We start from the raw sequence: 27,652 nt of genomic DNA, 5'->3' as shown, positions 1-27,652 counted from the left end.
TGTTTTTTTCAGATTAAAGTTGTGCAATAAAACTTTGTTCTCTTGCCAACAAACAAATTATTGTTGTTCGAATTGAAAATAAAAAGATCCAAAAATTAATTTCTGTTTTAAGGCATTACAGTTTTCTGTAAATCTACAGATGGTATATTGGTATGGTATATTATATTAATTATTTTGGTATGTTATTTAAAAGGTCAATATTGGTGTCAAATGTTAAGTTGAAGTTGGTAAGTGTAACTAACTGGTACCTAACCTTGCAGGGCAAACTGTCATGGGCAGTAGTTATTGGTGGTAGACATTTTTATTTATTTATGTTTTCATTATTTCATTTATTTATTCATTATTTATTTATTTATCTATTTATTTATTTATTTGTTGATCTGTCAAAACAAAATTACCTTCTCTTTCCCATTTATTTTTAATATATAGTAGAATGTTTTTCCAGATTAGTAACGCATTAACTGCATTTTAAATATTATCCCCCCTGAAAGTGATTTATATGCATCAATAAAAAAATCCAGTCAAAGGGTTTTAATGGTTAATTTTTGGGTTTAATTTATTGGTTATAATAACTCTTATAATAGCTCTTTTTTTTATAATAAAAAAAAACTTTTGGTATCCAGATCATAAATCTCAAAGCCAACCATCTTAAGAGTATAAAATCTTTGTTTAGTTTGTATGTTTTAGCTCTTTCCAGGTCATAAGCAGAGATTTCACCCAGGGATTGTCAATTTCCTCTGTATGATCCAACCGTTTGTCATCTGGCCTGTACAGGAATCTCGGGCACGACATTACACTCATGAAACAAGTCGGTGTAATCCCTCATTCGTCCAGGAGTGTTCCATTGCCCACCACTGCCCGGTCCCGCCTGGTGGGCAGGGCTTATACAGAGTAGGATATAAAACCTGAGTTCCCGAACTTTGTCTTTCTAAAAACAGAGTCCAGATGATATAACGTTATTTTTTATGTTATTTTTTTCTACAGGAACAGTTTGGTTGCCCCTTGTTGTCCCCATAGGAAAATGTCTTTGTTTGTTATTGTCTCCAACATGGACATTTAGAGGAAGTCGGTATAAAATTTCAGCTTACTCTTTGGAGGTTTTATTTATGGACAGAAAAGGTCTACTTATTATGAAAAGGAAATAACCAGGGAAACATTACAGAAATATTACACTAGGACCTGATCCAGAGTTTCTTGTTAATGTTCTCCTTGCCTGGCCAAGAATATGCACTCCTCCAAACTTTACCCACATGTAATATTAACGTTATCTCCTCCAGTTCAAATGGGTCTGATTGATCGTATCAAAACAAACACGGCTGCTTACGAGGAAAAGAGAAAGAACAAAACATGACACAGGAGACTGAAAAACATTGTGGATTTCTGCCAGATCAGTGAACGAAGCACTGAACAGGTTCAGGTGACTTTATTGGCATTTGAAGGTAGAGTTGTTTTGTAGCTTTAAGACACACGTTTCCACTTTCCGCGTTCGGGCAACACTCTATCACAGTCTAAATAAGTTGTGTGTAAAAATACAAAGAATAAAAATAATAATTCATATATGAGGTGAGGGAAGTTTGATTTCTTTTCTAAATGAGAGCAGCCTTTTGTTTGAACTGTTGCGCAGCGGAAGAGGTGGAGAACTAGTCTGAATCCCAGGCAAAACTCCACCCAATCATCAACAACACGCGTAAACTTAATGTATAAATATGTATCTTTATTTTTTTTGCTGAAACAGTGATGCAGCTGCGGTCAAAACAGGAAGTATCTGAAAAGAGCAGGCTGGGCTTACAACGTACTGCAAAGCCCCCAGGCCTCCACACATATCCCAGAGTAATCCAACCTGCTGTGGCCTACACACACACACACACACACACACACACACACAGCCAATGCAACCTGCTTTTTTTAGCTCCCCGAGCGTCGCCGACCCCTCCCTGCCACACTGGGCTCTCATGGCGGCAGGGGCTCGACGGGTGGAGATATCGACAAGGGAGATAAGAGTAAACAAACGGGACCATGGACAGAGATCTAAACCTCAAACGGGCCGAGACCTTCTCCTTTGTCAACCCCTGGATCAGATATTTCCTCTTCTTCTTCAGCTTCTTATTTTGGGTGAGTAAAAGATGGGTTTTGCAGCTGTGGTTTTCAAAAAGACTGCGTTTATGCTTATTTTCCTTAGTTACAAGTCACTTAAGTTTTAGTAGAGTTAATATAAAACCTCATGCTCAGTGGAGCAGGTGGAAAAAGGCAGAATTCAAAAGCCAAAAAGTAAAAAAGCGAATGAATCATAGATAAAGAAATGTAATACAGAGATAGAATCTAGCCTCCCCTGGTGAACACTTTAGGTTGAAAGAGTCATGTGAGTTGAAATTCAAAAGTCGACTTGTAAAGATTCTTTGGTAACATCTTCTTTCTACATCACGTTTTGATGATCTGTCTGAAGTGACTGAAACAGGGCTCTTTTACACTTGACCGTACAGCACAGCAATGGCATGAGAACTGGAACAAAATGAGCTGGAAATGGCCTGGAAAAGCAATACATTTTGAAGCATTTTGTTGCTATTACATTTTTTTATTAGAACATAGATCAAGTCAATCAAAAAAACAACAGAAAAACAAACAAACACAAAAAACACAAAGAACGAGCTGAACTAGGAAGAACATAAGGCAAGTAAAGGGGTAACAGTAGAAAATAATAAGAAAAAATAATTATTGCTCTGTTTCCATATTGTTAGATTGTGAAAATACTGACCTTGCTTCCTGGTAATTTACGAACTTCATTCTGGCTTTAAGGTTAGAATGCATTATAATAGCTTGAAATACAATACAATGTCAGATGTGCCCTATTTCGGTGAGTAATGAGTGTAGTTACTCTTGATTACTCCTAGTTACACTTTCAGCTGCCGTTCTATTACTATATCACTGTGCAGTGTCCGCTCTGGAGAGCAGCTTCAGTGAGAGACTGATCCACCCTCGCTGTGTGAAGGAAAGGTTTCACAGATCTTTCCTTCTGCTGCTGTCAGACTGTATAACAAACACTGCCTTGAACATGTGCAATACTGATGTAACCATGTGCAATACCTGTAAATAAGAGTGTTCTATTTTGTTTTTTATACGGTTTACTTACCTGCTAATAGTATTACCTAGTCTTGTGCTAGCTATTTTTACTTTATTTTATTTTATTTCCCCCCCTCCATTCCCTATTAAGATAGGAGAGGAGTTTTTGTTAATAAGAGTTTTTGTTTTGTTCATAAGAGTTCTATTAAGAGTGTGTTTTGAAACTTGCTATAATATAAGTGAAGTGATATTCAGGGCTCTTTTAAGTCTATTTTCATTAAGGTATTATTTGCAGAAAAAGTGTCTAAGGTGCTCATCTGGTCAGTCAAGATGTTTAAACTTTCACTCAAATCTAATGTGCTTGAAACTTGACTTTACACTTCTCTGAGCAGACTAAACCTTGCCCTCACCGAGTTTTCCTGCATCTAACTCTACATTTGTATTGTAATGCGACTGCCTTTTCTTCACCACTATAAAGCACCCAATTAGCATCTGATTTTCTCACTTGACCAGGGTAAAAGCACAATGCTATAAACGTCTGGCAAATTATAGCTGGAACCATCATTTCTATTCAAAGAGACGTTCTACTTTTTCCCCCCCGCCCCTCTTTCAAATCATCTTTTCACACTGCTTAAAATCTGCAATAAGCAATCCAGAATACAGACATTTGTGGCTGTTTTAGTCTCCAAAACTATGTAATACTCCTATATTTATACCTCGTTCACTTCATTGGATTGAATAAACTACATTGCTCTGTTTTTCTGAGAACATTTTGTCTTGAGGATGGACCAGTTTCTGCCAATCTAAAAACAATTTGTCGTTTTTCAGACAGTCCAGTAAAGCCATTATTGTATTTTTACACACCTATAAAACAATGTCGCGTTAAAAATCTGTGTCTTTCACCTTTTATTTTTTCTAAATCTGAGGTGATAAGGCGTAAATCCCCTGACAAGTTCTCTGGGATAAAAATGTTATTTACACGTATCCACTGGCAAATGCTGCAGGCAGAACAAGATTTTTTACCCTGACAGAGCATAAACATTGATATGTTTTTATTATGGGCATGTCTCCATTTCATAAAACGCAAGATTTCGCAGGCGCTTATGACGTTATCACGATCCATTTGGTCCTTTAATAACTGCTCCACAGATGCATTAGCGCTTCCAACAATACCTTGTCCTACATTTCTCTTAATAATGTATCGTAATAAAGCAAACTTAAGGGAGACATATTATGAAAATCAACTTTTAACAATGATACAACCCTTTTGGTTTACCCACTCAGAGTTGGGGTGACTCATGCATGTTTGAGTAATCTTTCTTTTCTTGCATTATGTGTTCAGTGGTAACGTTGCAAACCTATTTTAGCACAAATGAAGATAATAATCCACCGCTCGCTGCTGTGACATGAGGCTCGCTATAGTGCCCCAGTTTTCCCACGTCCACAAAATCGTTTCTTTTATTATTATGTTATTTTTTAGTCCCCAGCACAGAACTTCTTTAACTAACAAAGTAGACGAAAATAATAGTTTTTTTTCTGTTCTGCTTTTGTTCATTTTGGTTGTTGTTATTGCCGTGAAAAGCTCAGAAAAACCTGTGTGCTTACTGTGAGCGGGCTTTTGTCTCACCAAATCTGCCTGTATCTGCTCGTTTCCATGGAAATGTTGTTCCTTTTGGATATCATTTCCATCATGCCACGTCCAGAAAGATGCATTGTCTTGCTTTAAATAAATCTTGCCGTTTAAAAGGTCCAAAGTATTGAATGATGTTTGAATGTCGTAACGTCGGCTTTGGTTGTTAACCGTAATAAAACAATAAAACGCTCCTGCAGTTAGTTTTGAACCAACATTGTTACTTCATATAACAGATTTGTGGGAAAATTGTGGAAAAGTGACATATGGTGGAAAAATGGAAGGCATCTGGACATTATGTAGAACCCAAACCTATTTCACGTCCTGCATGCAGCATTAGTGTGAACATTTCCCATGGACTCATTTGCATGACCGAAATGAATCGAGCTGCCAATTTGACAATAACTCTAGATGCGTTTCGTGCATGTTTTCCAGTCACCCGGGACACAGTGTACATCAGCGTTGCGCAAAGTGACTGGTCCATTCTTATCTAATCAGCTTAATAGTCACTCATAACCGTAAAGCACCTGTTCCTCACTGTAACGCCGCACATTCGAGCCACTTCGCTCATTTAAATCCTGTTCAAACCCAAACTTTCGAAGACAACGGCGGGAATGAGCGTAAAAGCAAGACGCCGCGCTTTGTAGTCTCCATTACAGTAACCATTAGGGCACCTCCGTTATATCCCTGTTTACCCAGGAGTGCGCAGTGAACAGTGCTGTTTGTTTTTCGAGCGCATCAGCAGTAAATGTAGCGGGCTTGGGTGTGCGCTTGTGAGTGTGCATGTGTTGACTTTGTTTATCAGCGCCGACAGTAGAGGCATAATCCATTAGGCCTTTGTCCCCTCAACCTCAGTTCAGCTCTCCGCACAATCCACCTCGATACGCCTGATTCATCCGTTTGGCAAAGCCGGGGGGGGGATTGCGTTCACTGCGTACGACAACATGCCGCGCCACCTGTATACAAGAAAAGAGCGGATAAGACGAGCAAACGGAGTCACACGAGACACTGCGGAGATGTCGTGCGTCAGCTCCTGTGTTTGGAAATGTCAGTGATTGTCTCGTCAAGTGCGCTGATTTAAAAGTTTTGCAGAAGATTCAGCAAAGCACATCAAACGTAACAATTTAGCTCTCCCGAGTTAGATAAAAGTATCTATTCACCTTCAATGAATATGCTAGTGATTCTGAAACGAAAATACAAAATCGTGCAAGCAAAATAACTGAAAGAATGAAACTTTTGTGGAACGTTGTATGTAGTAATTTATTAAAATCTTCTTGGATCACAAACGTGAAATAGACAAGGCAAATTTGACAACCAAATTACAAGGTACGATAGTAAGAACGCCCGTGAGAAGCAAGACCACCAAATCACTGTTTTTTTGAAGAGCTGGAACATGCTACCCGGTGGTCGAGTGGCTTAACCTTAACCATTAAGGCACAGCACATATGCCAGGCTCCATGTGGAGCCGGCCGCAGTGTTGAGCCTGATTCCGACTATTTACTGCATGTCCTCCCTTCTCTCATCCCCCATTTGGCTCTGTCCTTTCCTGTCTAATAAAGCCTATGGGCAACAAGATGTTCAGACTCAAAGTAATCATTGACCTGATTTATCCTAAGTAAAATAATCATCCGACCAATTTTATTTATTTATTTCAAGCTGCATGCCTTAGGCAAAAGAAACTAAAAGTAGTACAGAAGGGAATACAATTTGTTAAGTCCAAGATTGACTTAAAACCTTTTAAATAAAACATTAGAATCAGAATAGGAAAAGGTTTATTGCCATTGTCAATGAACAGAATTCACAAACATAGGAACTTGTTTTGGTGATAGGGTGCAACATAAAACAATGAACAATGATAAATCAACATATCTAAAGTTAAAAAGGAAAACAATTTAAATCTGCTGTAGGATAAAAATAAAAATAGGCTTACAATGTACACAACATTTACAATTGAATTAATGCTCGAAATACAATGGGAAGAAGTAAAACTTATTTTAACCCATCCAGTGGCAGAAAATACATTTAAAGTGAAATAAAGAAGAGCTGCTTCCTTTTCAAACAATGCTTATCAATACTTCAATAATCATTTCTAGATGATTGGTGCATAATGCATAATGCATGCACCATACACTCATAAATATGTAGCTTTTCTACTGTACGTACAGCATGAATACAGTTAAACATGAATAAACAGTTAAACCGTGCTCTCGCTGTATTGTGACCAGACATTTTGTTTATTGAGGGACTTTGACATTGCTTGAGTTCAGCCGTGAACTGTTCCACAACTTGACACAGAAAAGCCTCTCCTGGTGGTAACAATTTTTTATCACTTGTTTTGGAGAAATAGAGAATTTGTGTCTTCGATGCAGCCAGTCTGTGGGGGGGGGACGACCCTATCTCCTAGAATCAAAATCAGTCACTTGAGTCAAGAGTTATGAATACTTGGCCACTAATAAGCCTTTCATTTTCAAGTAGGCTGTTGTTTACATTGCAACAGGCCCGATGTGTGTCCGTTGGTCTCCTTTTCTCTAACACATCCACAGCATGATAATGGGTCAAAGTTCTGAACCACGGAACTTTGAACCAAAACTAAAACCAGAAGACCACCCTGAACCGCAGGGTCCAAACAACAAATGGCAAACTTTTAATGGATGTGAGGCAGGTTGGGGGCGGGTCCTTTGTGATTTTCACCTATGTGAAATGCACTGTGCTTTTTTGTAGCTGAAATAGTGATTGAAGAGTTCATAATAATATTTTAACCTGTTGTGTTGAAATATGGAGATTTTTTTTAATCTAATTATTTCGTTAAAAGTATAGCCAAATAGATCTTTGACCACAATTTGTATTAATTATAGTGAGGCACACTATTCACAGAGAAATACTTTAACCCTACTCCGGACATACCACCCCTGCAATGGAAACAGACAATAGACACCTTTCGAATGTACTTTTGTAAAAATCGTCTCCGTAAAAGAAGGTTAAGGCTGAGGCAAACCGTATTCTCCTTGACATTTGCAGCTTTGTCGACACATCCTTCAATACCACTGGGGCAAACAGTCCAGAGCAGAGGGCGCCACAAAGCAGCACTGTGGGGTTCATCCGCAGACATGGAGCACGGCTCAGGGACTGCGACACATGCTATTATTTTACCCACCTTATGCTCCAAATAGTATTTACCTCTGTTTAGAAATTAAATGAGTTTTTGAATCAATACTTTCTGATACTTCCGACAGTTTGTGATGGGAAAGTAAGAGAAAACACTGGTGTGGGCAAAGGAGACAGTGTTGATGCAGGTAGCTTAAATAAAATATACTTGTTTAATCTGATTTCCGTCGTGTTGTTGGTGTAACGTGTAAAAAGCGACAAATGTACACGATGTGGAGTACTTGTCATGTACACATATTTTACAAGGAGCCAAGCGATGCCACGGTGCCCTGAATCGGACTGCTGAGGCCGCCACCTGCACAAATATTCTGTCTATACAAGCAGGACAGAACCTTTGTGCCTGCACCAAGGTGAAGGCATGCAAAGACAATTGGTCACCTGGGAGTGGAAATGGAGGCTGCATATGATTGGGATTCGAGGTCACGTAAAGGAGGGGAATTAGCATAGCCCAGGCAATCAGCAGAAAGCTAATGCTACTCGGTTTTATCTGGCGGCAGGTTGCATCCTCAGCGTTCTCTATTATACCTCCAGCACGCGTCGCCATCTGCCCGGATCTCATTAGAACATGTACTCAACAACGTCGCTCTGCTGCTCAATATTTTACAGCGTAAGAGATTTGTTTTTTGGGCTTTTGTAATGTGCAACAATCGCTTCTCAGTAATGGTAAGGGTCGTTGTAGTAGAAGATGTCTTGTAGCACCGGCGTGGCAGTGAGGCTGTGGAGGAGACGCTTCTGGAAAGAAAAGAGTCAAATCATTGTGTACAAAAATGTAACTGGACTTTCAAGTTTATCATTTAAATGCAGACAAAATATATTTTCAAAGCATTGGTGTTATGGGGAGAAGACTAAAGAGTAATCTGGAGCTAGAACTGCAATATTTGTGATTTGGAGTAAAAATGTATTAAGAAAATGGAGGAACTGGAGGGATTGCACTTGACAATTAAATGTAAAATTCACATACTACTGCTTCCTCTGCTTGCACTTTAAAAATAAATGTATGCTTTTAATATCACCATCAAATTAATTGACCAAAGAGATGTTTTTGTAAATGAAATTTCATTGTTGTTTCATGTTGATTTGAAAATAATACACAGCATAATAAAACTGAAGTACATATTATTTCAAAATTAATTGGTTGTGTTTGTGTTGTATAATTTGATGATGTCATAATTTCAGATGGAGAAATTATAAACTCTGCGGGTGTTTTACTTTGATCAAAATATCCCACATTTTTTAGGGTAAAGTCTTAATAATAATTTCACTTTAGTTTGTTTTCACTGACAAACAAGACATCGAAGCTTGTGCCAGTGTTTGTTTCCCGTGGATAGGCCCAGTAATTACAAACATATCAACCATAAACCAGGTCAACAAATCTGCACTCTGACAGTTAGAAAAACGAGCCATTGGGCCAATTCAGTTAGAATACTCTCACACAACTGCTAACGGGAATAACAAGTTTAATGGATGAATCATTTCCCATACAACGTGCCTCTCTGTTTTGATTTTCCACGCAAAGTCTCTCCAAACCTACTGCGCGATGTCACAATTCTGTTTTATGTCTCTCCATCGATGCGCAAACACATAAAGCAAATGTCATTGTTAGTATCTGGGGCTCGTGTGTGGCCACTTAGCCAATCACTATCAGTCTTGGCTGACAATTCAAATATTATAGAACGGCGCACAAACGACAAACAGCAGATTTTGCAACATGTTTCCCGACACTACAAAGAAATGAGATGGTTTCTGGTTTACTCTGGCTGACGATCACGCTGGTGCTATCGTTTCGTGCTAACTTCAAACTATATACTTTAAACACTTTGAGTGTCAAGTCGAGATCAAAGCAGAAATGTGTTGATTCAAGCTCGAATTTTTATTTTTAAAGTAGTGAGAAGTGAATATTGCATTGCCCCGCCAACACGTTCAAGCCTCCTCTTCAAAAATGAATGCGCTTTTTCAAAAACCTTGACATATTTTTGGTGGATAAGCAATGAGAGTCAAATATTTCGTGCACATTGGCTTTATGGGCAAAATTAACCATGTGGCACCGAATTCAGTTCCTTCCTAATGTAATCAAACTAAAATGCTGTGTAAACTTTTATGGCATTACTCTGCAGGACACTAAACAACCAAGCACAGGGTTCTGGGTCCCTCCAGCTGTGCCACATTGGAATAGGCATTTTATGTTTGGGATAATGGCCGCCGCTTGAAAACTTATCAATCTCACTACGCACACATAACAAGGCTGTTAGAGTGTGTAGGATTCATTTGTGCAGTGAATGGTGTAATGTCCAGATGGGGATGTGTCAAGAAATTAGACATATACCGATGCTATTCCTTAACACATCGAGAACACAATTCAACTTAGAATATGAAACAACACAGAAATATCAGACATTTGTGTGGCAAGCTTGGGAGAAAACGCCGGGACTGATCACGCAGGCTGCTTACCACAGCCTGCGTGATCCTCCTGCGTCTCAACCTGTTTTTTCCCATGCTGGTTGGTTTTATTAGATATTCTGGAATAGGCGGGTCACATTTCTCATTGGTCAGCTTCACATCAAGGCACTTGTTTTACAGCTGGTATTTTTCCTAGAGATCAAGCCTTGGGTAAACATTACCCAAACTCCTCTGGGCTGTCACACCCCCCCTGGGGCAACATCCTTTACGAGACCTTCACAAACAAATGCTGTCATACACCCATTTTTCTCTGAGACTAATGATGCAGATAATATATCACTATTATGCAGATAAAATATATCACAGAAATATAATCATATATTCACATTTGATCACAGGATGCCAGAGAGCGCCAAGTCCAGAACAGGTCGTGTGGTTTTGAGAACACATCCCAGGAGGAAGTGTGTCTCAAAACGTATGCCATGGACACAATAAATGGATACCTTGGGAGCATACATCTGGAGGCAGGAAAGGAGGACATTACAAAAAAAAATATGACACAAACGGCAATATAGGACCAAAATTACTAACTGACAAACTAAAAATAACATTTGGATTTTATTTATCATTATTTTTATTTATTTTTATAGACTTTGTTTGGACCAAATTGGACAATGTATGCCAACATTTGATTTCATTGCTCTCTCTCTGTGTTGTGTTCTGTGTTTTATAACAAGGAGGACATTGGAGGTACGCATTCCTTTATTTTAGCTTTGTTTCATGTTGCACCACACAAGTTAGTAAATTTGATGATTCTGATCAGAATTGCTTCCCCAAACCTTTAAAATGATCGTATCTATATGATTATTATAAATACAGCCTCCATACCAGACCAGACTCTCCACCAGAAAAGTTACATTGTGCATCTTTAAAGCATTTTTTATTATTAAGATTATTTGATTATTACAAGTTTTTTAAATTGTTCAGTCGGTGTACAAACCAGAGTAGCAATCAGGCCTTTGTACCGCTCACGTACTGCACCTCTCCCGTACAACCTCTCCCGTACCGCACCGCTCACGTACAGCACCTCTCCCGTACCGCACCGTACCGCTCACGTACAGCACCTCTCCCGTACAGCACCTCTACCGTACCGCACCTCTCCCGTACCGCACCGTACCGCTCACGTACAGCACCTCTCCCGTACCGCACCGTACCGCTCACGTACAGCACCTCTCCCGTACCGCACCGTACCGCTCACGTACAGCACCTCTCCCGTACAGCACCTCTACCGTACCGCACCTCTCCCGTACCGCACCGTACCGCTCACGTACAGCACCTCTCCCGTACCGCACCGTACCGCTCACGTACAGCACCTCTCCCGTACCGCACCGTACCGCTCACGTACAGCACCTCTCCCGTACCGCACCGTACTGCTCACGTACAGCACCTCTCCCGTACCGCACCGTACCGCTCACGTACAGCACCTCTCCCGTACCGCACCGTACCGCTCACGTACAGCACCTCTCCCGTACAGCACCTCTACCGTACCGCAACTCTCCCGTACAGCACCGTACCGCTCACGTACAGCACCTCTCCCGTACAGCACCTCTACCGTACCGCAACTCTCCCGTACAGCACCGTACCGCTCACGTACAGCACCTCTCCCGTACAGCACCTCTACCGTACCGCAACTCTCCCGTACAGCACCGTACCGCTCACGTACAGCACCTCTCCCGTACCGCACACCGCACCTCTCCCATACCGCACACCGCACTTCTCCCGTTCCGCACCTCTCCCGTTCCGCACCTCTCCCGTTCCGCACCTCTCCCGTTCCGCACCTCTCCCGTTCCGCACCTCTCCCGTACCGCACCTCTCCCGTACCGCACCTCTCCCGTACCGCACACCACACCTCTCCCGTACCGCACCTCTCCCGTACAGCACCTCTACCGTACCGCAACTCTCCCGTACAGCACCGTACCGCTCACGTACAGCACCTCTCCCGTACCGCACACCGCACCTCTCCCATACCGCACACCGCACTTCTCCCGTTCCGCACCTCTCCCGTTCCGCACCTCTCCCGTTCCGCACCTCTCCCGTTCCGCACCTCTCCCGTTCCGCACCTCTCCCGTTCCGCACCTCTCCCGTTCCGCACCTCTCCCGTACCGCACCTCTCCCGTACCGCACCTCTCCCGTACCGCACACCGCACCTCTCCCATACCGCACACCGCACTTCTCCCGTTCCGCACCTCTCCCGTTCCGCACCTCTCCCGTACCGCACCTCTCCCGTACCGCACACCGCACTTCTCCCGTTCCGCACCTCTCCCGTACCGCACCTCTCCCGTACCGCACAACGCACTTCTCCCGTTACGCACCTCTCCCGTACCGCACCTCTCCCGTACCGCACCTCTCCCGTACCGCACCTCTCCCGTACCGCACCTCTCCCGTACCGCACCTCTCCCGTACTGCACCTCTCCCGTACCGCACCTCTCTCGTACCGCACACCACACCTCTCCCGTTCCGCACCTCTCCCGTACCGCACACCACACCTCTCCCGTTCCGCACCTCTCCCGTACCGCACACCACACCTCTCCCGTACCGCACCTCTCCCGTACCGCACCTCTCCCGTACCGCACCTCTCCCGTACCGCACCTCTCCCGTACCGCACACCGCACTTCTCCCGTTCCGCACCTCTCCCGTTCCGCACCTCTCCCGTACCGCACCTCTCCCGTACCGCACACCACACCTCTCCCGTACTGCACCTCTCCCGTTCCGCACCTCTCCCGTACCGCACCTCTCCCGTACCGCACACCACACCTCTCCCGTACTGCACCTCTCCCATACCGCACACCACACCTCTCCCATACCGCACCTCTCCCGTAAATAGGTCCCTGATAAATATTGTGTGAACCTTCTTTTATCCATTTATTGTCTTTGTTTTTTCCAGGTTTTCTCATTATTGATAATTGCCATTGGAGTTTACGCAAAGATCCAGAAAGCAACAGGTTCGATTGAAACATTTACATCTTCCATAACTTCCACTATTACCCACAACATGGTGGAGGAGCTCTAAAGAAGCAGGCGTGATGACAATCCCTCGTTTTTCGTCCAGACACTGTACGGGACACGTTTCTCATTGACCCGGCGGTGATCCTAATCGTGGTGGGCGTGGTCATGTTCTTCATCACCTTCTGCGGCTGCATCGGAGCGCTCAGAGAGAACATCCGCCTCCTCAAGACCGTAAAACGCATCAGCATTCACGGCATCGTGGCACGCCTCTATTTCAAACAGGATATGACAGTTTGTTTTCCTTTTTCTTTGGTTTCTTCTAGTTCTCCTTGAGTTTGACGTTGGTCTTCATAACTCAACTGGCGATAGCAGTTCTTGGCTTCTTCTATTCTGATCAGGTATTTGCCATCAGCTGCTTTTTCACTTTCCCTCACAAGGCAGCGTTTTGCATTTTTACAATGTTTTGGGGGCACTTTAAGGACAGCAGTTATTTGTTATGTTAAGTGAGTTCAGTCGTGTTTTATTTCACGTTATCTCCTCCACCATAAGCGTCTCAGGACCCATCGAGTCTTATCCGTTGTGTGAGATCATTTCCATCTGCAAGCTGAATATGATGTTGTTAAACAGTCCTGGGACTTTATAAACGACACAGCTTTATACTGAATGTATTTGAGGAATAAAAATAGGACATTGTTGAGATGTAATAACAACTCTGGAGTCAGTTCTGACTTAAGTGACACATCTGCACTTATCTATAATGTCGTATACGTGCATGATGCAGTGGAATAAACTTGGAGCTCATCAAACAACAAACTACATCGTATCTTATGTATACTAGGGCTGCAAATATTGATTGTTTTTAGTATTTGATTAGTCAGTGATTATTTATTTGATTAGTGAACTACTCAAGCGATTATTTTTATGGTACATTGAGATTTTTAACCAGATAAAGGTAAAAAATATGGTGACTGGGGTATTCTAGATAGATAATATTCACAAATGAAGTGTATTATTGATACAAATTATTTATAAAACCTGTTTTGTGTTTTATGGTGCGTTCACAATTTGATTTGGATCCAGTTTGACTCCCAATGTAAATTTGGTTTGGTTTAGAATACTGATTATCTAAATACTCAACTATTATTTTAGTAGTCGATTATGAGCCACTATGATTCAGATGCATATACCACGAATGGATGTCATTTTGTACTGCAGAATTAAGACGCAAATAACATGGTTTAAAATGTAACTTTTAAGGTATTTCATATGCCTTCGACAAGAAATAGCATTATATTAACTCAACTTATTTAATTAAATGCTGGAATTACACCCACTCCTTTTAGGCAGAAGCACGACGCAAAGTCTGGTTCTTCTATTTCAAGTTTAATAATGTTTCAAGCCAGTTCTCCAGTTCTCCAGAACCACAGATTGCTTTGTTTGTAGAGATTTCAACAACGGCTTCTCACAAACTGATACCAGAGCACTGATATTACATGTATGATTATTGCCATCGATTTGTCCCGCTCTGAGTGGGCTGTTAACAACTGGAGCGAGAAGAGAAGGCCTGCCACTGTACGTTTTCAGAGTCCATTTCATTTGGAAGAGCCACAAATGTTAGTCATAATCGTTGTGAGCACTCAATGTAACAGTGTTATTACAGAAAATTGACACGCTCTATCCCGCAAAATGTTTTTGAGACACACTTTGGACTAGAAAACAAAAACAAAATGTACAGCGAAAATTAAGCCGGCCTTTTTACGACGGCTGAACTTCTGAACTTGAATAATGCTGTGGTTCTGGATGAAGCCAAAATATATAAATGTTCAAACTCCAATAATCCGCAGCAACGTTTTAATGAAGCTACTTATTTTACAAGAACTTTAGAGTGAAAGCATGAATGACACGTAGTGAATATGTTCTTTAGCGTCGCCATTCAGTGTGCGTTGCCTTGAGGCCAAATACAATGTTATAATAGTGTTTTTATGTTGAATAAAATGAAATTGAATCCTGTAGCTCAGTATGTGTAGTAAGTGAAGTGAAAGTGGATAAGTAAGCTTTATGTAGCGCTTTTCATAGATTGATTTTTTTCATTGTCACGAGATGTCACAAGAATAAAAGCATATATTCAAATATGAAAATATACAACAAAATAAAATCTTTTTTTTTTCTTCCCTGACATGAGTCATTTTGCCTGTAATGAAGGTCTTAAGATGCTTTTTATAGGAATGTACAGAGAATGTTTTGTGGTTATAGCATATGGTTATGTGAAAGAGCTCTGCCTGGACTAAGTTATAGGACATCTCTAGTACTGGGGTAAATGCTTCAACAATAAAGCCTCAAGACCTTGATTTACCTCATTTACAAACAAATAAATCCCATACATATTGTTTTACACAGCCCTGACACATTCTACTCAGCACATTTGGTGGACTAGTTATTTTATGCACTGTGTACAGTAATAAAATGCAGCCACATATTAATTAGCAAAGGTTACATATATTACAGAATTTGACCTTGTACTTTACACACGTTGTAACATACTACACACTACCACTAAGTTTAACATTCAAGGAGAGAAATGTGTGTCAGACCCTCCACCAGAAAAGTTACGTAGTGCACCTTTAAAGCATTTTTGACTTACATGGAACGTCCCACCGCATGACATTAAACTATCTTGCATTAATTCAATTACAGGTGTCGCCACAATACTACATTTGGTATTGATTTGTATCTTATTTTCAGTACTTTTGACAACCCTAGTTTGTATTGCTCAAAAATCCCTTGCACATGCGTTCATACTGTGTGGTTCACCTCTCCACAGATCTGATCCATGCCATGGAGACATACATATTAACATTCCAGGCAAAGCGATCGCATATCCATGGAGGCAAAATGTTTTTCCAAGCTCATTCACGTAAATAAAGCAAATTATTTTGACATAAATAAGCTTTTCCAGTTCTGACTAAGAGAACTAGGAGACCCCTCGAGGTGCCCACTTATCTGCACCAGTGGAAAACCATTAGAAGTCCAATGACGATACTGGTGGCATTATCTCCCCTGTTTCCTGCTCGTTCTCAAAATGCCTGCTGCTAAACACAACAGGTGACAACCCTCCGAGCATCATTTCCGTTGCTAAATGATTCAAATGCTCCAGTGCTTTAAAGTGCAGCCAAATGTTAAATTTTTGCCTCGATCCCTTTCAGGAAAATAGTCGCTAATGACACAGTGAGGTGTGACTAGCTTAGCCCACAAGCTAGCGGTACCAAAACAACCGAGCGAGTATGAGAATAGTTCAAATGGGCTTGGGAAACGTTATTTTGACAGTAATTATCTGTAAAAACCTTGGCGCAGGATGAACACTACACAAACGCCTCGAGCGAAAAAATGCTAGCACAAGTTCATTTGGAGCGTAATGAAATAGCTAAGTTCAGCCGCTCCTATGCATGAAGTGAGGCGCGATTAGCATATATTATTTTTGAACTTTGTCTGTAGATCTGTGGCCTCGCTTGTTTAGTGGAATAGATTTGCATCAAACACTCTTCCAAGCACTGTTTTTTAAAATGATTATTATTATAAAGGAGAGTAGTGAAAAGCCCAATATTAGCACCACAAAGCGTCATTAGCACAGCAAAGAAAGCTAACAAATGCAGCGATATAACAAGCTCTGGAATACGGTCGGGCTCAAATCAGTGTTGCATATTATTCAATCACAGCATAGCATTTCATTTATTCTTCTTCAGGGCTTTTGTTTATGTGGCTCGATTACCGGAGATGAAACTTATTATAATAACAAATGCTAAGAGTAATTATCCAGTGTAGTTCAAATAAACCGGCGTGTGTTTTGGGTATTGATTTGATCCTCCCAGGCGTTTATTATTGCAGTGTTGTTGTCGCCACCCAAAGATATCTCCAGACGCGAAACAGAGGTGTATCACAAAGACGCGCATCGCTATTATTCATGTTTTGGATTGAAACATTATTTTAACCTACATAATGTGTCCTGCAAATACAAGGCTTGTAATAATAGCCTGTATAAGCCTATAAGTATGGAGCGTGGAGAAATGAATAAACTTCAGCCCTGAATTCCTCCATGATAACGCCTTTATTGTAATAGTAATAATAAAAAAAAACTGGTTTATTATAGCGCTTTTCAAGAACACAAAGACAATTTACATGATGAAAGGAAGCAGCAAGGACAAACACAGGAGGGACAAAACTGAAAAGTTGAAAGGGAGAGCAGATTACGCTTCTAGAAAAAGGTGATTTTTTAGTTTGTTTTTTAAGGTGAGTCTGAGTTGCTGATTTGGCTTGAGTTCATTCATGTTCACAGATTTTTAAACAATTATGAGAGGATTTACTTTAAAATGTAACTAAATGTTGGCTAAAGAACATTGATAAATGCTGCGTTGCACCAATGAAATTTCCCCATGTGGGACAATAAAGGAATATCTTATCTTATCTTAAATTGATTATGACATTTACAGTGAGCGATGGATTAATCTGAATCTGCAACAACAACATGCTCTTGATAACAGAAGCTAGATTTTGGATAATCAATTCTACCGATCATATGGAGCTCAGCAGTGATGGCCCACTGCAAATAAAGAGGTGGCTTTATGCTCTGAGTGAATATTTCCAAATTTTAAAGGCAAAAATGAAAGGGAAATGTACTTTTGGAAACACGGCAGACTTTGAAGTGTTGAGCTTCATCTAAATTAAATGTAATAAAACTCGGTCTGAGGGGGAAATTTAATTTACAGTTCCGCAGCTCCACATAACTACGAACATTGTTTTCATCCCCCATTGTTTGAATATTACCTAGTTTATGAGTAAATAACTTGAAAGCGGCGAGCTGGAGAAGAGAAGACTAATTGGGCCTCATGGAGAAAATCACTGATTATTCTTTTATCGACGACATGCCTGTGCTCGGTGTGATGCATTCACTTGTCAGAGCGATCGTCTGTGTTTGCAGACCAGGGGCGCTCTGGGTGAGTTTGTGAAGAAGGCCATTGTGCACTACCGCGATGACCTGGATCTGCAGAACCTGATGGATCACATCCAAAAAGAGGTACTCAGGACAACGTCACGTACACAACATCAGCATATTTCTGTGAGCGACCGCTTGACCTGAACGCATGCGTGAGGTGCATCATGGGTAGTGGAAAGTCAACGGTGGTGTCCGTATTCACCAGATACGGTAATACTGATCAAGTCTAGAGTGCTGGTCTTCTTATCTGATGGTCAGCGGTTTGACTCCTGCTCTCTCCTGGTAGAGCGGTCAGATCCACTGGCCCACAGGTTGGCGGTGCAATCGCTGTTGTGTCCTTAACCCGACTGGTGTGGGATTGTGTGTGAATGGGTGACTGGTTCCTTGATATAAAGCACTTTGAGCGCCTTGACGGTTGAAAAGCGCTATATAATGTGACCATTTACCATTTTCCCCTTCTGGGGCTCAGGCCTAAATATATAATAAAGCACTATAAGCCTTCAATAGCCATGATTTGCCACGTGTCGACTCCACTTAAGTTACAGAGTGAGTTAATTTGATCATCATTCATCCATAAAGCAGACTAAACCACAAATGTGTATAAGTCATGAATAACATACAGAGCTATGGACGGATGAAACAAGTAAGGACACACAGCCTTGTACAAATATGCACCATAACATTTTAAAGATTCAATAGTGTGCATTTAATGAAGTACAGTATGATTATTCCATCAGCAAATCAAAATGTTAGCTAAATGTATTTAAATATTATTCCTGAATTTAAATGACGATTTTTTTTGCCTAGTACTGACTATTTGAGTTACTCCCATTCTAAAGTTTTTGCATGAATTACCACACACAATGTATCCAAAAATTTATCCAAATGTGCTCGCAGTACAACATGTGTAATGCGTTTCGACTTTACCTCGCCCCATCCTTATTTATTGCTTCACAGATCAATAATCCCTGTAGACACCACAAAAAAAACCTTGTACATGTTCTGTTTTGGATTTCATCACAACCAACTCATGCAACATACAGTCCTAGCACTCAGTGGGACTCTTATACAGTTTCTCCAAGTGTACTTCTCACACCGAAACCCGGGCGATCCCTCGGGAGTGGCCCAGTCTTACAGGACGTATAGTTTTGCGCGGCCTGAGCCTACACGTGTCTAAAAATACCTTTGCCTTTCCACAGTTCAAGTGCTGTGGATGGAATGACTACATGGACTGGTCATGGAACCTCTACTTTAATTGCACACGGGAGAACCCCAGCTCAGAGCGATGTGCCGTTCCGTACTCCTGCTGCGCGCCTGTTCCCGGGGAGGTGCGTTACCATAAGTAAATTCAAGGACCCCGTGGAGATGACTTTCAAAGTAAGCAAAGACTTTTATGAGGTTTGCGGCTTATATATGTGCAGTAAAGAGGACGCTCTCCCAGATGACTTCTCCCAAGGTAAACAAGTCCAATCAACCTGAACAAAAGTAAAGCAAGTGTGTCGCGTATGGATTTGAAAGCAACGGTGAAGAGGCTGTATTTCAACTACTGAGGCCTTGGTCTGGAACCCACTTTTAAGAAGAGAAAAGAATACGTTGTAATGTTCAGAAAGAAATGGTAACAAACAAGGACAAATCAATACAGTGGGAGTCCGTGCTGCAAATGGACTCAGCTTAACCTTTTCGAACTGCAAAGGAATAACAAATAAAAGCGAACAATAATAGATAAGATTATGTTGTTGGTTCAGAGAAAATCTGGGAGCGATTTTCAATGCACAAACGACTTTATAAGAATAAATTCTGTCATGTTATAAAAGCAAATATTGATTTAACCTCTAAATGCAATTGCCTTTATCTCAGCAAAAAAAAGTTTACTTTATGGATAAAAAAACAAGCATTCAGTCCACTTTTGTTGGTAAATCCCTGCAATTTACAGGCATTCAAGCACACTACTTTCACATTTGTGTACTTGGTAGTGGCTGGGATTTTGCCAACTGCAATTGACATGGTATTACTGTACCTGGAATGTTCCACAGTATGGCATTAATGTATCTAGCTTGAGTTTTTTTTTTTTTACGGGTGATTTTATTGCCTATAAGCTTTGAAAAACATGCATTACTACTGTGTGTGGGCTCGCCTCTCCACAAATCTCACCCGTAACTTCACATTTGATGGTACAGTTAATGCTATACTATGGGACATCCCTTTAATACATGCATCTATTTATTTTGTCCTCCTTATTAGCGGATTGGCAGAGATCCTATGCTACTATATTATTATACAACCAAAGAAAATGTCAGGTTGTTCTTTCTCCATCTATTTGAAAGAAAGTCATAAATATGAGGCTTTGTGGGTCAGACTGTAAAGCGCTTTCCTGACTTTTCCTTCCCGCACTCTCCCCATCATCTCCTTATCGCTGCCGTACTATCATCTAATGCCCCACGATGTCTTTAAAACGTGCAGGCAATCGAGAGCATTTCCATTTCCCGTTCCAGTAAATATAGTCATTACTCACTCACCAATGACACAGGCTGGCTCGTGAGGAAAACAGAATGCATCATTTTTACAAGCAACCGTCATGCGGCATCTGATAAAATATGAACGTGCTACGGTCCGAAAAAAAACAACAACAACAATCTTGCAAACACATAATTTAGCCTCTAGATTTATACGCCTAACCTTCTCTGTAGGCGGGGCTGAGGTGAAAAAACCCTATTTGATTAAACATTTATGACACTGCATGTATTCAGCAGCAGTCTGTGCATGCCTAGAACAGATAAGTTGGTATGCAAGAACATGTTTAGTATGTAAATAGCTTTGGCTGGGACCGCTGAGCTCCACATATTTCTGCTCACATAGACAGTTACAAAGTGGAGCATATGCAGGTCACCGCAGACAAGTCCTCCAGCTCCCCGAAGAAAAGACCAACACGCTAATATCGATTCTACATCATGCCACCAGGCCAATGACCGCTGCAAACTTATTTTCCACATGAGTGAGGTAAATCAATTAATTAATGGGCAAATGAGCTGGAGCAGTGCTGCGTCCTGCTGTTTGTGACGCGCCAGTGCACGGGCGCTGTGGGGACGAGAGGGGTCTGTCTCAAACTTCAAATGGACTTCAGATGGCGCTGACCCTGTTTCTTGTGTCTGAAATAAGCAGACGCAGCACAGATCTTCTCCACTACTAAATCTGCACACAATATACACACACACAGGCGAGCGGAGCTGAAACTGGCCTGGAAACTGAGAAAGATAAATGAACAAATTATAGGTTTTATCTGTGACCTCCTTAAGCGTTGGGAGCAAGTTGTTTATAGTTTAAATTGTCACCAAAAGCCTACATATTGTTGCAGCGGTGGATGAATGACTCAGATTTGTTACTTAAGTGCGTGTTGTTGTACATATGACTGATAGTTTTACACCAATCAAATGTAGGTTTAGGTATTTGTGGAGAAAAGTTGAAAAATCTGTGGAAATAGACAGGAAGTGAGGTTAAGTGAGGAAGTGAGTCGGACGATACAAATGATTTTTTTTCTACAAATCTAGTTAAATGCATTACAAATATTATTCCATCCCTACTTGAGCAAATCCCCCAAATATAGAAAATGTCATTAATAATTTGTGCATGGCATTAAGAATTATTATGTATTTTTGTTGGAAAAATTAACTCATCTAGCGGTTTCTCTATTTGTAGAGAGTTTATGGACCTCAGGAAGAAAGGTTATCGCTGTGGTAATATCCAAAAATAAAATAAAATAAATAAACGGTTTAAGTCCGGCTGCCACCTGTGGATATTGCTTACTTGACCCGTCTTGCCCTCAGTATTTTGAGTACGCTGGTAAAAGTGAGTGAACGTTTCCTTGATGTCTCTTTCAAAAGTGCTTGGTAAAAGCTTTATACTGTTTCTGAACAATGTTTGTCAGTTACAACTCCTGCACTGAATCAAATTATCTTTGCTTGAGGTTTAATTAGGAGAGAATGTCAACCACAAAACGTATTATGCACTTGCCATACTTGCATGTGAATAGTTTAACATGTCAAAAGGGAAAAACACATAGCACTGCAGTTGTGCCAGTGCTGTGTCAAAGCGCAGCACAGTCTGTTCCTGATACAACGTTTAAGGCATTTAAGGGAAAAACACAACAAAAAACAACACACACACAAAGACCCAAAAATGTTGTGTGGTTTCATTTAGAGTAATAAACTTCAACTTGACTTTCCAACAGGCTGTGGTCAACACGATGTGTGGGTTTGGAGTCCAAACACAGAAATTCCTGGAAGCCAATAAGTCCATCTATCCTGTGGGCTGTGCAGACAAGGCCGTGCTGTGGATCGAGACTCACCTGCTGCTGGTGGGAGCCCTCGCCCTGGGCCTGGCTCTGCCTCAAGTAAGCCCTCTCCCACACACAAACACACACACTCACCCTCTCACACACACACTCTCACACACACACGAGCAGGCCTATTTCCAGCTTTTTTCTTTGGAAAGGTTCGGCCCCACACCTCCTACTACAGCGTTACCAAACAACACCATTTAGAATAGTAAAGAGTGTGTAGAGTAGATATTGTCCATGTGTCTGCTTCTTTAAATTTGCTAATGGTGATTGTTTATCTAGCTTTTTCAGATCATACATTTGCTCAGGATATTCCAAAATGGTAGATAATTCTATTGAATCCTTGCTTGGTTGAAAATCAAAGCCTTAGATCATACTTGTCAAAGTTATTTCAGGAAAAACTATGAATTACTGTTAAAATTTAATTATTGTCCCCTCTAAATTAGGACATTGTGTTGTTGTTATAAATTACATTGCATTAGTTTATTTGGTAACACCTTATGTACGGCACAGTAATATAATGGAATTAACGTGTTAACTAAAATGTATTACCGTCATTACATGATCATTACTAGGGCTGTATTGAAAATATTGATATATTATGATGGACTTTTATACCGTGATACTTCTAATAATAATAATAATAAATGTAAGAGTGAATACCTTATAAATTTCAGTATAAAAGCTCAATCTGCTGAGCTGAAAATGTGACTTACACAAAGAACAATTGTATTTTAATATAAAGAGCAATACATCTTGTTATTCTACATAATTTCCCTCCATGTCTTTGTGCATATATTCAACAAAAACAGATGCACAGTATTCTCTGCGATCTCGAGACTCTCTGTTGCTTTCTGTACCACGTGTTCACAGAACTCTTGAAATGCTATTTGACCAGTGTCTGTGTGAACTTCACACAGACACTGGTCAAATAGCATTTCAATATTCTGCTCCCTCCACATGGAATAACGTACAAAAGGTCTGGAAACGTCCAGAACCGAGTTCAATAGGTCAGTTTAAATCTGTGTTGAAAGGTCTGGAAATGAGTATATATATATATATATATATATATGTACTTTTTTTATGTTGAGGTGCTAGGCAATACCCAGCCCTTGTAATTACACATAAGATAATCCTAAATTTAACACAGAAAGTACATCTATCCCAGTTACCGTGCACTTTTCATCCTGTTTCCATGCATTTGCCGTACTTTAAAGTGTCATTGTTCATTTATTCATAGTATAAACCAGATCATTTTACATTATTTGTCACCAAACTGAATCATAACCACACACCTGAATTGTAGGAGCCGTCCTGTGGTAGGTACAGTTTGCCTATGCCTGGAAACCGTCCTGCACACAAGCGGATCGATGACCACTGCGCTCTAATTGGCACATTCCCCAGTCTTTTACGGTGATAAATTCCTATATTACTACAACAGGATGGCTGGGGTCTAGACTTACACCAGCTCTGCACACAGAGCCACGTCAATACAGGCATCAACCGGGCTTAAGAGATTGAGCGTGTTGCCGCGCACATATTGACAACTGAGCTTCTTCTGTCACGCCGCGCATTGGATTCTACGCTCAAACAGTGCAAGAAACACTTCATCAATGAGGACCTTACACCTGTATTAAAGACCGCTACATCATCATCAGTTCTCCCCATCAAGGTTACAATGGAAAAACAAAAGAATAAATCATAGTAGAGAATCTAATGACGATGATTGGAGGGCGGATTGTTGTCAGAAATGCAAAATAAATAAAAAGATGGCAGTATAAGTTAGTGTTACATGCAAAAAAAAAAAATCAATATTTCAACCACAAATAAACTCAACCTCAATCCAAATCTTTCTCTTGGCTCATATTTGCTGTTTTGGGGGGGAGAAAGAAATAAAAGTAAAACACGCTGCAACATAGAGTGAAGAAGTAAAAGAAGTTGCAACACATTGTAAGAGCTGTTTCTCACACGGACAAGAGAGAGCCATTGGGACAGCTACCATAAATGTTGTTTGATTTGTCTGGCATGAGACCTGAAAGCCACAGCACAAAAATGATGTCTTTTGTAAGAGTTCATCTGATGGCTTTGAGCCCAAGAGGGGGAAAAAAGTGTCTTTTGGAGGCTGTCGACATAAACCACATTCCTTTTTCTATGAATATATATTGGATAGTAAGTAAATATACACGCATATACACAGAGAAAGGATCCAGTTTCATGTTTTCTAGTTACATTATTATGAATTTGGTTTTAATTTGCCACATCCAAATGAGTAAATCTGAATTAGACCAGGACTAAACCAGGACTAGAACAGGACCGAACCAATTACCTATTACCTATAATTACCTTAATTTGTTCAAATCAAAGCACTTCCCGTTTAGGTGGCAAAAGGTTTAATTGTTGAGGTTGACCAATTGGCTTTTGCTTGTTTTAAAGCCGTGTTAATAGTTTTCTATGTTGAAACTAAATAATCTCTTTAATATCAGGAGATGAAGAAGATTAAATTAAAACATTTCTGGACACCCTCAATTTACCCGTCATGACTGAAGAGCAAAATGAAAACTTAGGAGCGGAAATAACAGTGTTGGAAATACAGGGTGTAATCAAGAGGCTAAATAACAATAAAACACTCAAAAATAAACACTTATTCCTCTGCTTTTTACTTTGAAACGGGCATTTAAAACAGATTCCTCAGAGTTGGAATATGATGTTTCTGTTCTGAATGTGGATTATTGTACATACACCTTAATTATGTCCAAAAGAATAGAACAAATACTCCAAAATAGAATTCACTATCACCAGACAGGGTTTATTTACAAATGAAAAACACAAGATAACATAGAATGATCTTTACACATAATGAATCATTCAGCAAAAAGAAGCTGTGATAATTAGTTTGGACGCTGAGAAAGCTTTTGACCCTGTTAGCTTGCCTTATTTATTTAAAGTAAAATAGAGAAGCTCTTTAGGCTTTCATTACATACAATGCGGTGCACGAAATGTCCTGATTCCATTGCTCACGTACACTTTCCAATAACGGTATGATCAATTATACACGGTTAGCGCTGCAATAAATTAAACATGTCACGTTGCGGGTTTCAGTCTGCGTTATTGGATCGGCCCGTTTCGTCATATACATCGGTGTTGTGATATAAAATTCCAATAATGAAATCCGGCGTGAGAGAAAGCGAGAGCAGTCTCCAGCCTTGAGTTACGCCCGTGACAGACGTAACGAGCCACACTCGGATGATAAAGGTTTAATCGTGCGTTACACATTTATTATGCTCTCCAAAACTCAAACGCGCAGGTTAATGTGGCCCTGTATCAACCCGACATCTGACATCTCCTGTATTCTTCTTTTTTTGGCTATAAGAGCACCTTCATTTCCCCACTGCATTAGATACAGCTAATAGCGCCCGTCGAAATGTTTGATTGGCCATGAAATCAAATTAGCACTTATCAAGAGCTGCCTGCAAATAATGAGTTGGCTTACTTATCAAAAATAATTCTGCCGCTGTCACATCACGTACCCCCGCAGCTTTCGGCTTCTTCCTCTCTTTAATATCAGGCTCGTTCGATCCCCGAGGAGCCTGTTCAGAAGGCAGCGTGCGGATTACCCCAGAGTGCCGCCAAAACAATTGGAATACTATACGGGTTAGCTTTGAAGTTCTGTAAATCTGATGGAAAAGCACCATCTTTTTCATCCCACATCCCATAAGTGGAGATCACAACCTCGCTAAACACTACAGTCGTGTGTGCTGTCTGCAAAGTGTTAAAGATTCATAACGCTCGTCGCTACCAACTGCAAAGCCCCCCTGCTCTGTAACAACCCCCTAACACAGGATTTGTTTGATTTGTTTGTTATCGGTCAAGTGTTGTTATGAAGTACATCGCCCGGGCGCGTTTGCATGATGTAAGAGCCGTGGGGGGTGCTGTGTGGGTGCTGTGTGTGGGTGCTGTGTGTGGGGGGGTGCGGTGATGCGTTTGAGGGGAGACCTTGTGGATTGGTGAGGTCACGACCGCTGTCGTTGTGCTGTCGTCTCCAGATCGCTGGTATTGTGCTGTCCCAGATCCTCATCTCGCAGATCCAGGACGAGATTAGCTCCGTGCTGTGAGAAATACACTCTGAGGAGCGGCCGCCCTGAGGCAAGGACAGACAGGAGCGGGACAGACAGGAGCGGGACAGACAGGAGCGGGACACGCTTTCATTTGGTTTGCACATGGATGGTATTTTTACGAATTTTGGAAAAGTATTTATATTTTAATGTGATGTTTGTTAATAAAATTGACTATGAAGGATAAAGAAAATGTTGACTAATGAATACAAAGTTTTTCCTTGCATAATTCATCACATAATTCATTGCAGATACATTACTAGAAGTGTTTCTCTATAAAATTCAGCTTTTTTAGTAGTTAGAAAACTACTTTTCAGAACAACCCTGCTATGATTTGTCACCGCCAAGGCCACAGTTATTTTATGACTTGGTTTACGGATTTTTAAATGAAATATATTGCACAGGTGGACGGAATATAAATATAAATATAATTTCAATTTCAAAAGATTTTTTCTTCCGGGTTTGCCCAAAACGCACCACGGGAGGAGGGGGGGGGAGACGCGGCGCGCAGATGAGTGTAACTGTAGATTTAGCGTGTTTTAGACAGACAGAACTGACGCTTAAGTGTGCACCCTCCCCCAGTCACGGCAAAACGCGCTGAAGAAAATATGGTAAACGGGTTTAAAATGTGTAATTGCGATATAAAGGCTCGCAGCAGACAGAGAGACAGACCTGCAGGTTTTTGGCGAGAAATTGCTTCACGCGCTCTTATCTTTTGGCTTAATACCGCTTTTTACATTTCATTTAACGCTATTTTGCTTTGTCGGCGGTACTTTATTAAAAAAAAAAAATAATAATTTATGTTATTTATATTGTTTAATCAATAATCTAAGTGCGGCGGATCCGTAAACCAAGTAACAAAATAACTAAGGCCCAAGTACAGAACATAATGTGTTTAATGTAGTACAAACTAAGGTTGTCAACAGTATTTTTTTACTGAAACTAGGATCAAAACTAGAAAATCG

The 27,652-nt window shown here is 40.7% G+C and overlaps 1 protein-coding gene across 1 annotated transcript; it reads left to right on the top strand.

Annotated features, from left to right (window-relative positions):
- The first annotated feature begins 1,887 nt into the window (after positions 1–1,887).
- Positions 1,888–26,857, top strand: tspan33b (tetraspanin 33b). The gene is made up of 8 exons (XM_072435916.1): positions 1,888–2,112; positions 13,194–13,251; positions 13,359–13,486; positions 13,579–13,653; positions 18,228–18,323; positions 19,442–19,570; positions 22,468–22,629; positions 26,619–26,857. Exons 1-8 carry the CDS (start codon positions 2,017–2,019, stop codon positions 26,685–26,687), a joined length of 813 nt encoding a protein of 270 aa, XP_072292017.1. The 5' UTR covers positions 1,888–2,016; the 3' UTR covers positions 26,688–26,857.
- The last annotated feature ends 795 nt before the right edge of the window (positions 26,858–27,652 follow it).

Source organism: Eucyclogobius newberryi, unplaced genomic scaffold, assembly GCF_026437365.1.
Source record: "Eucyclogobius newberryi isolate DKJ021-1_F unplaced genomic scaffold, fEucNew1.0.hap1 SCAF_7, whole genome shotgun sequence".
NCBI lineage: Eukaryota > Metazoa > Chordata > Actinopteri > Gobiiformes > Gobiidae > Eucyclogobius > Eucyclogobius newberryi.
This window is presented reverse-complemented; position numbering and strand designations above follow the sequence as displayed.

Coding starts and splice junctions, on each gene's coding strand:
- tspan33b (XM_072435916.1), top strand. CDS start 2,017: ATGGACAGAGATCTAAACCTCAAACGGGCCGAGACCTTCTCCTTTGTC. Junction 2,113..13,193: donor TCTTCAGCTTCTTATTTTGG/GTGAGTAAAAGA, acceptor TGTTTTTTCCAG/GTTTTCTCATTATTGATAAT. Junction 13,487..13,578: donor ACATCCGCCTCCTCAAGACC/GTAAAACGCATC, acceptor GGTTTCTTCTAG/TTCTCCTTGAGTTTGACGTT.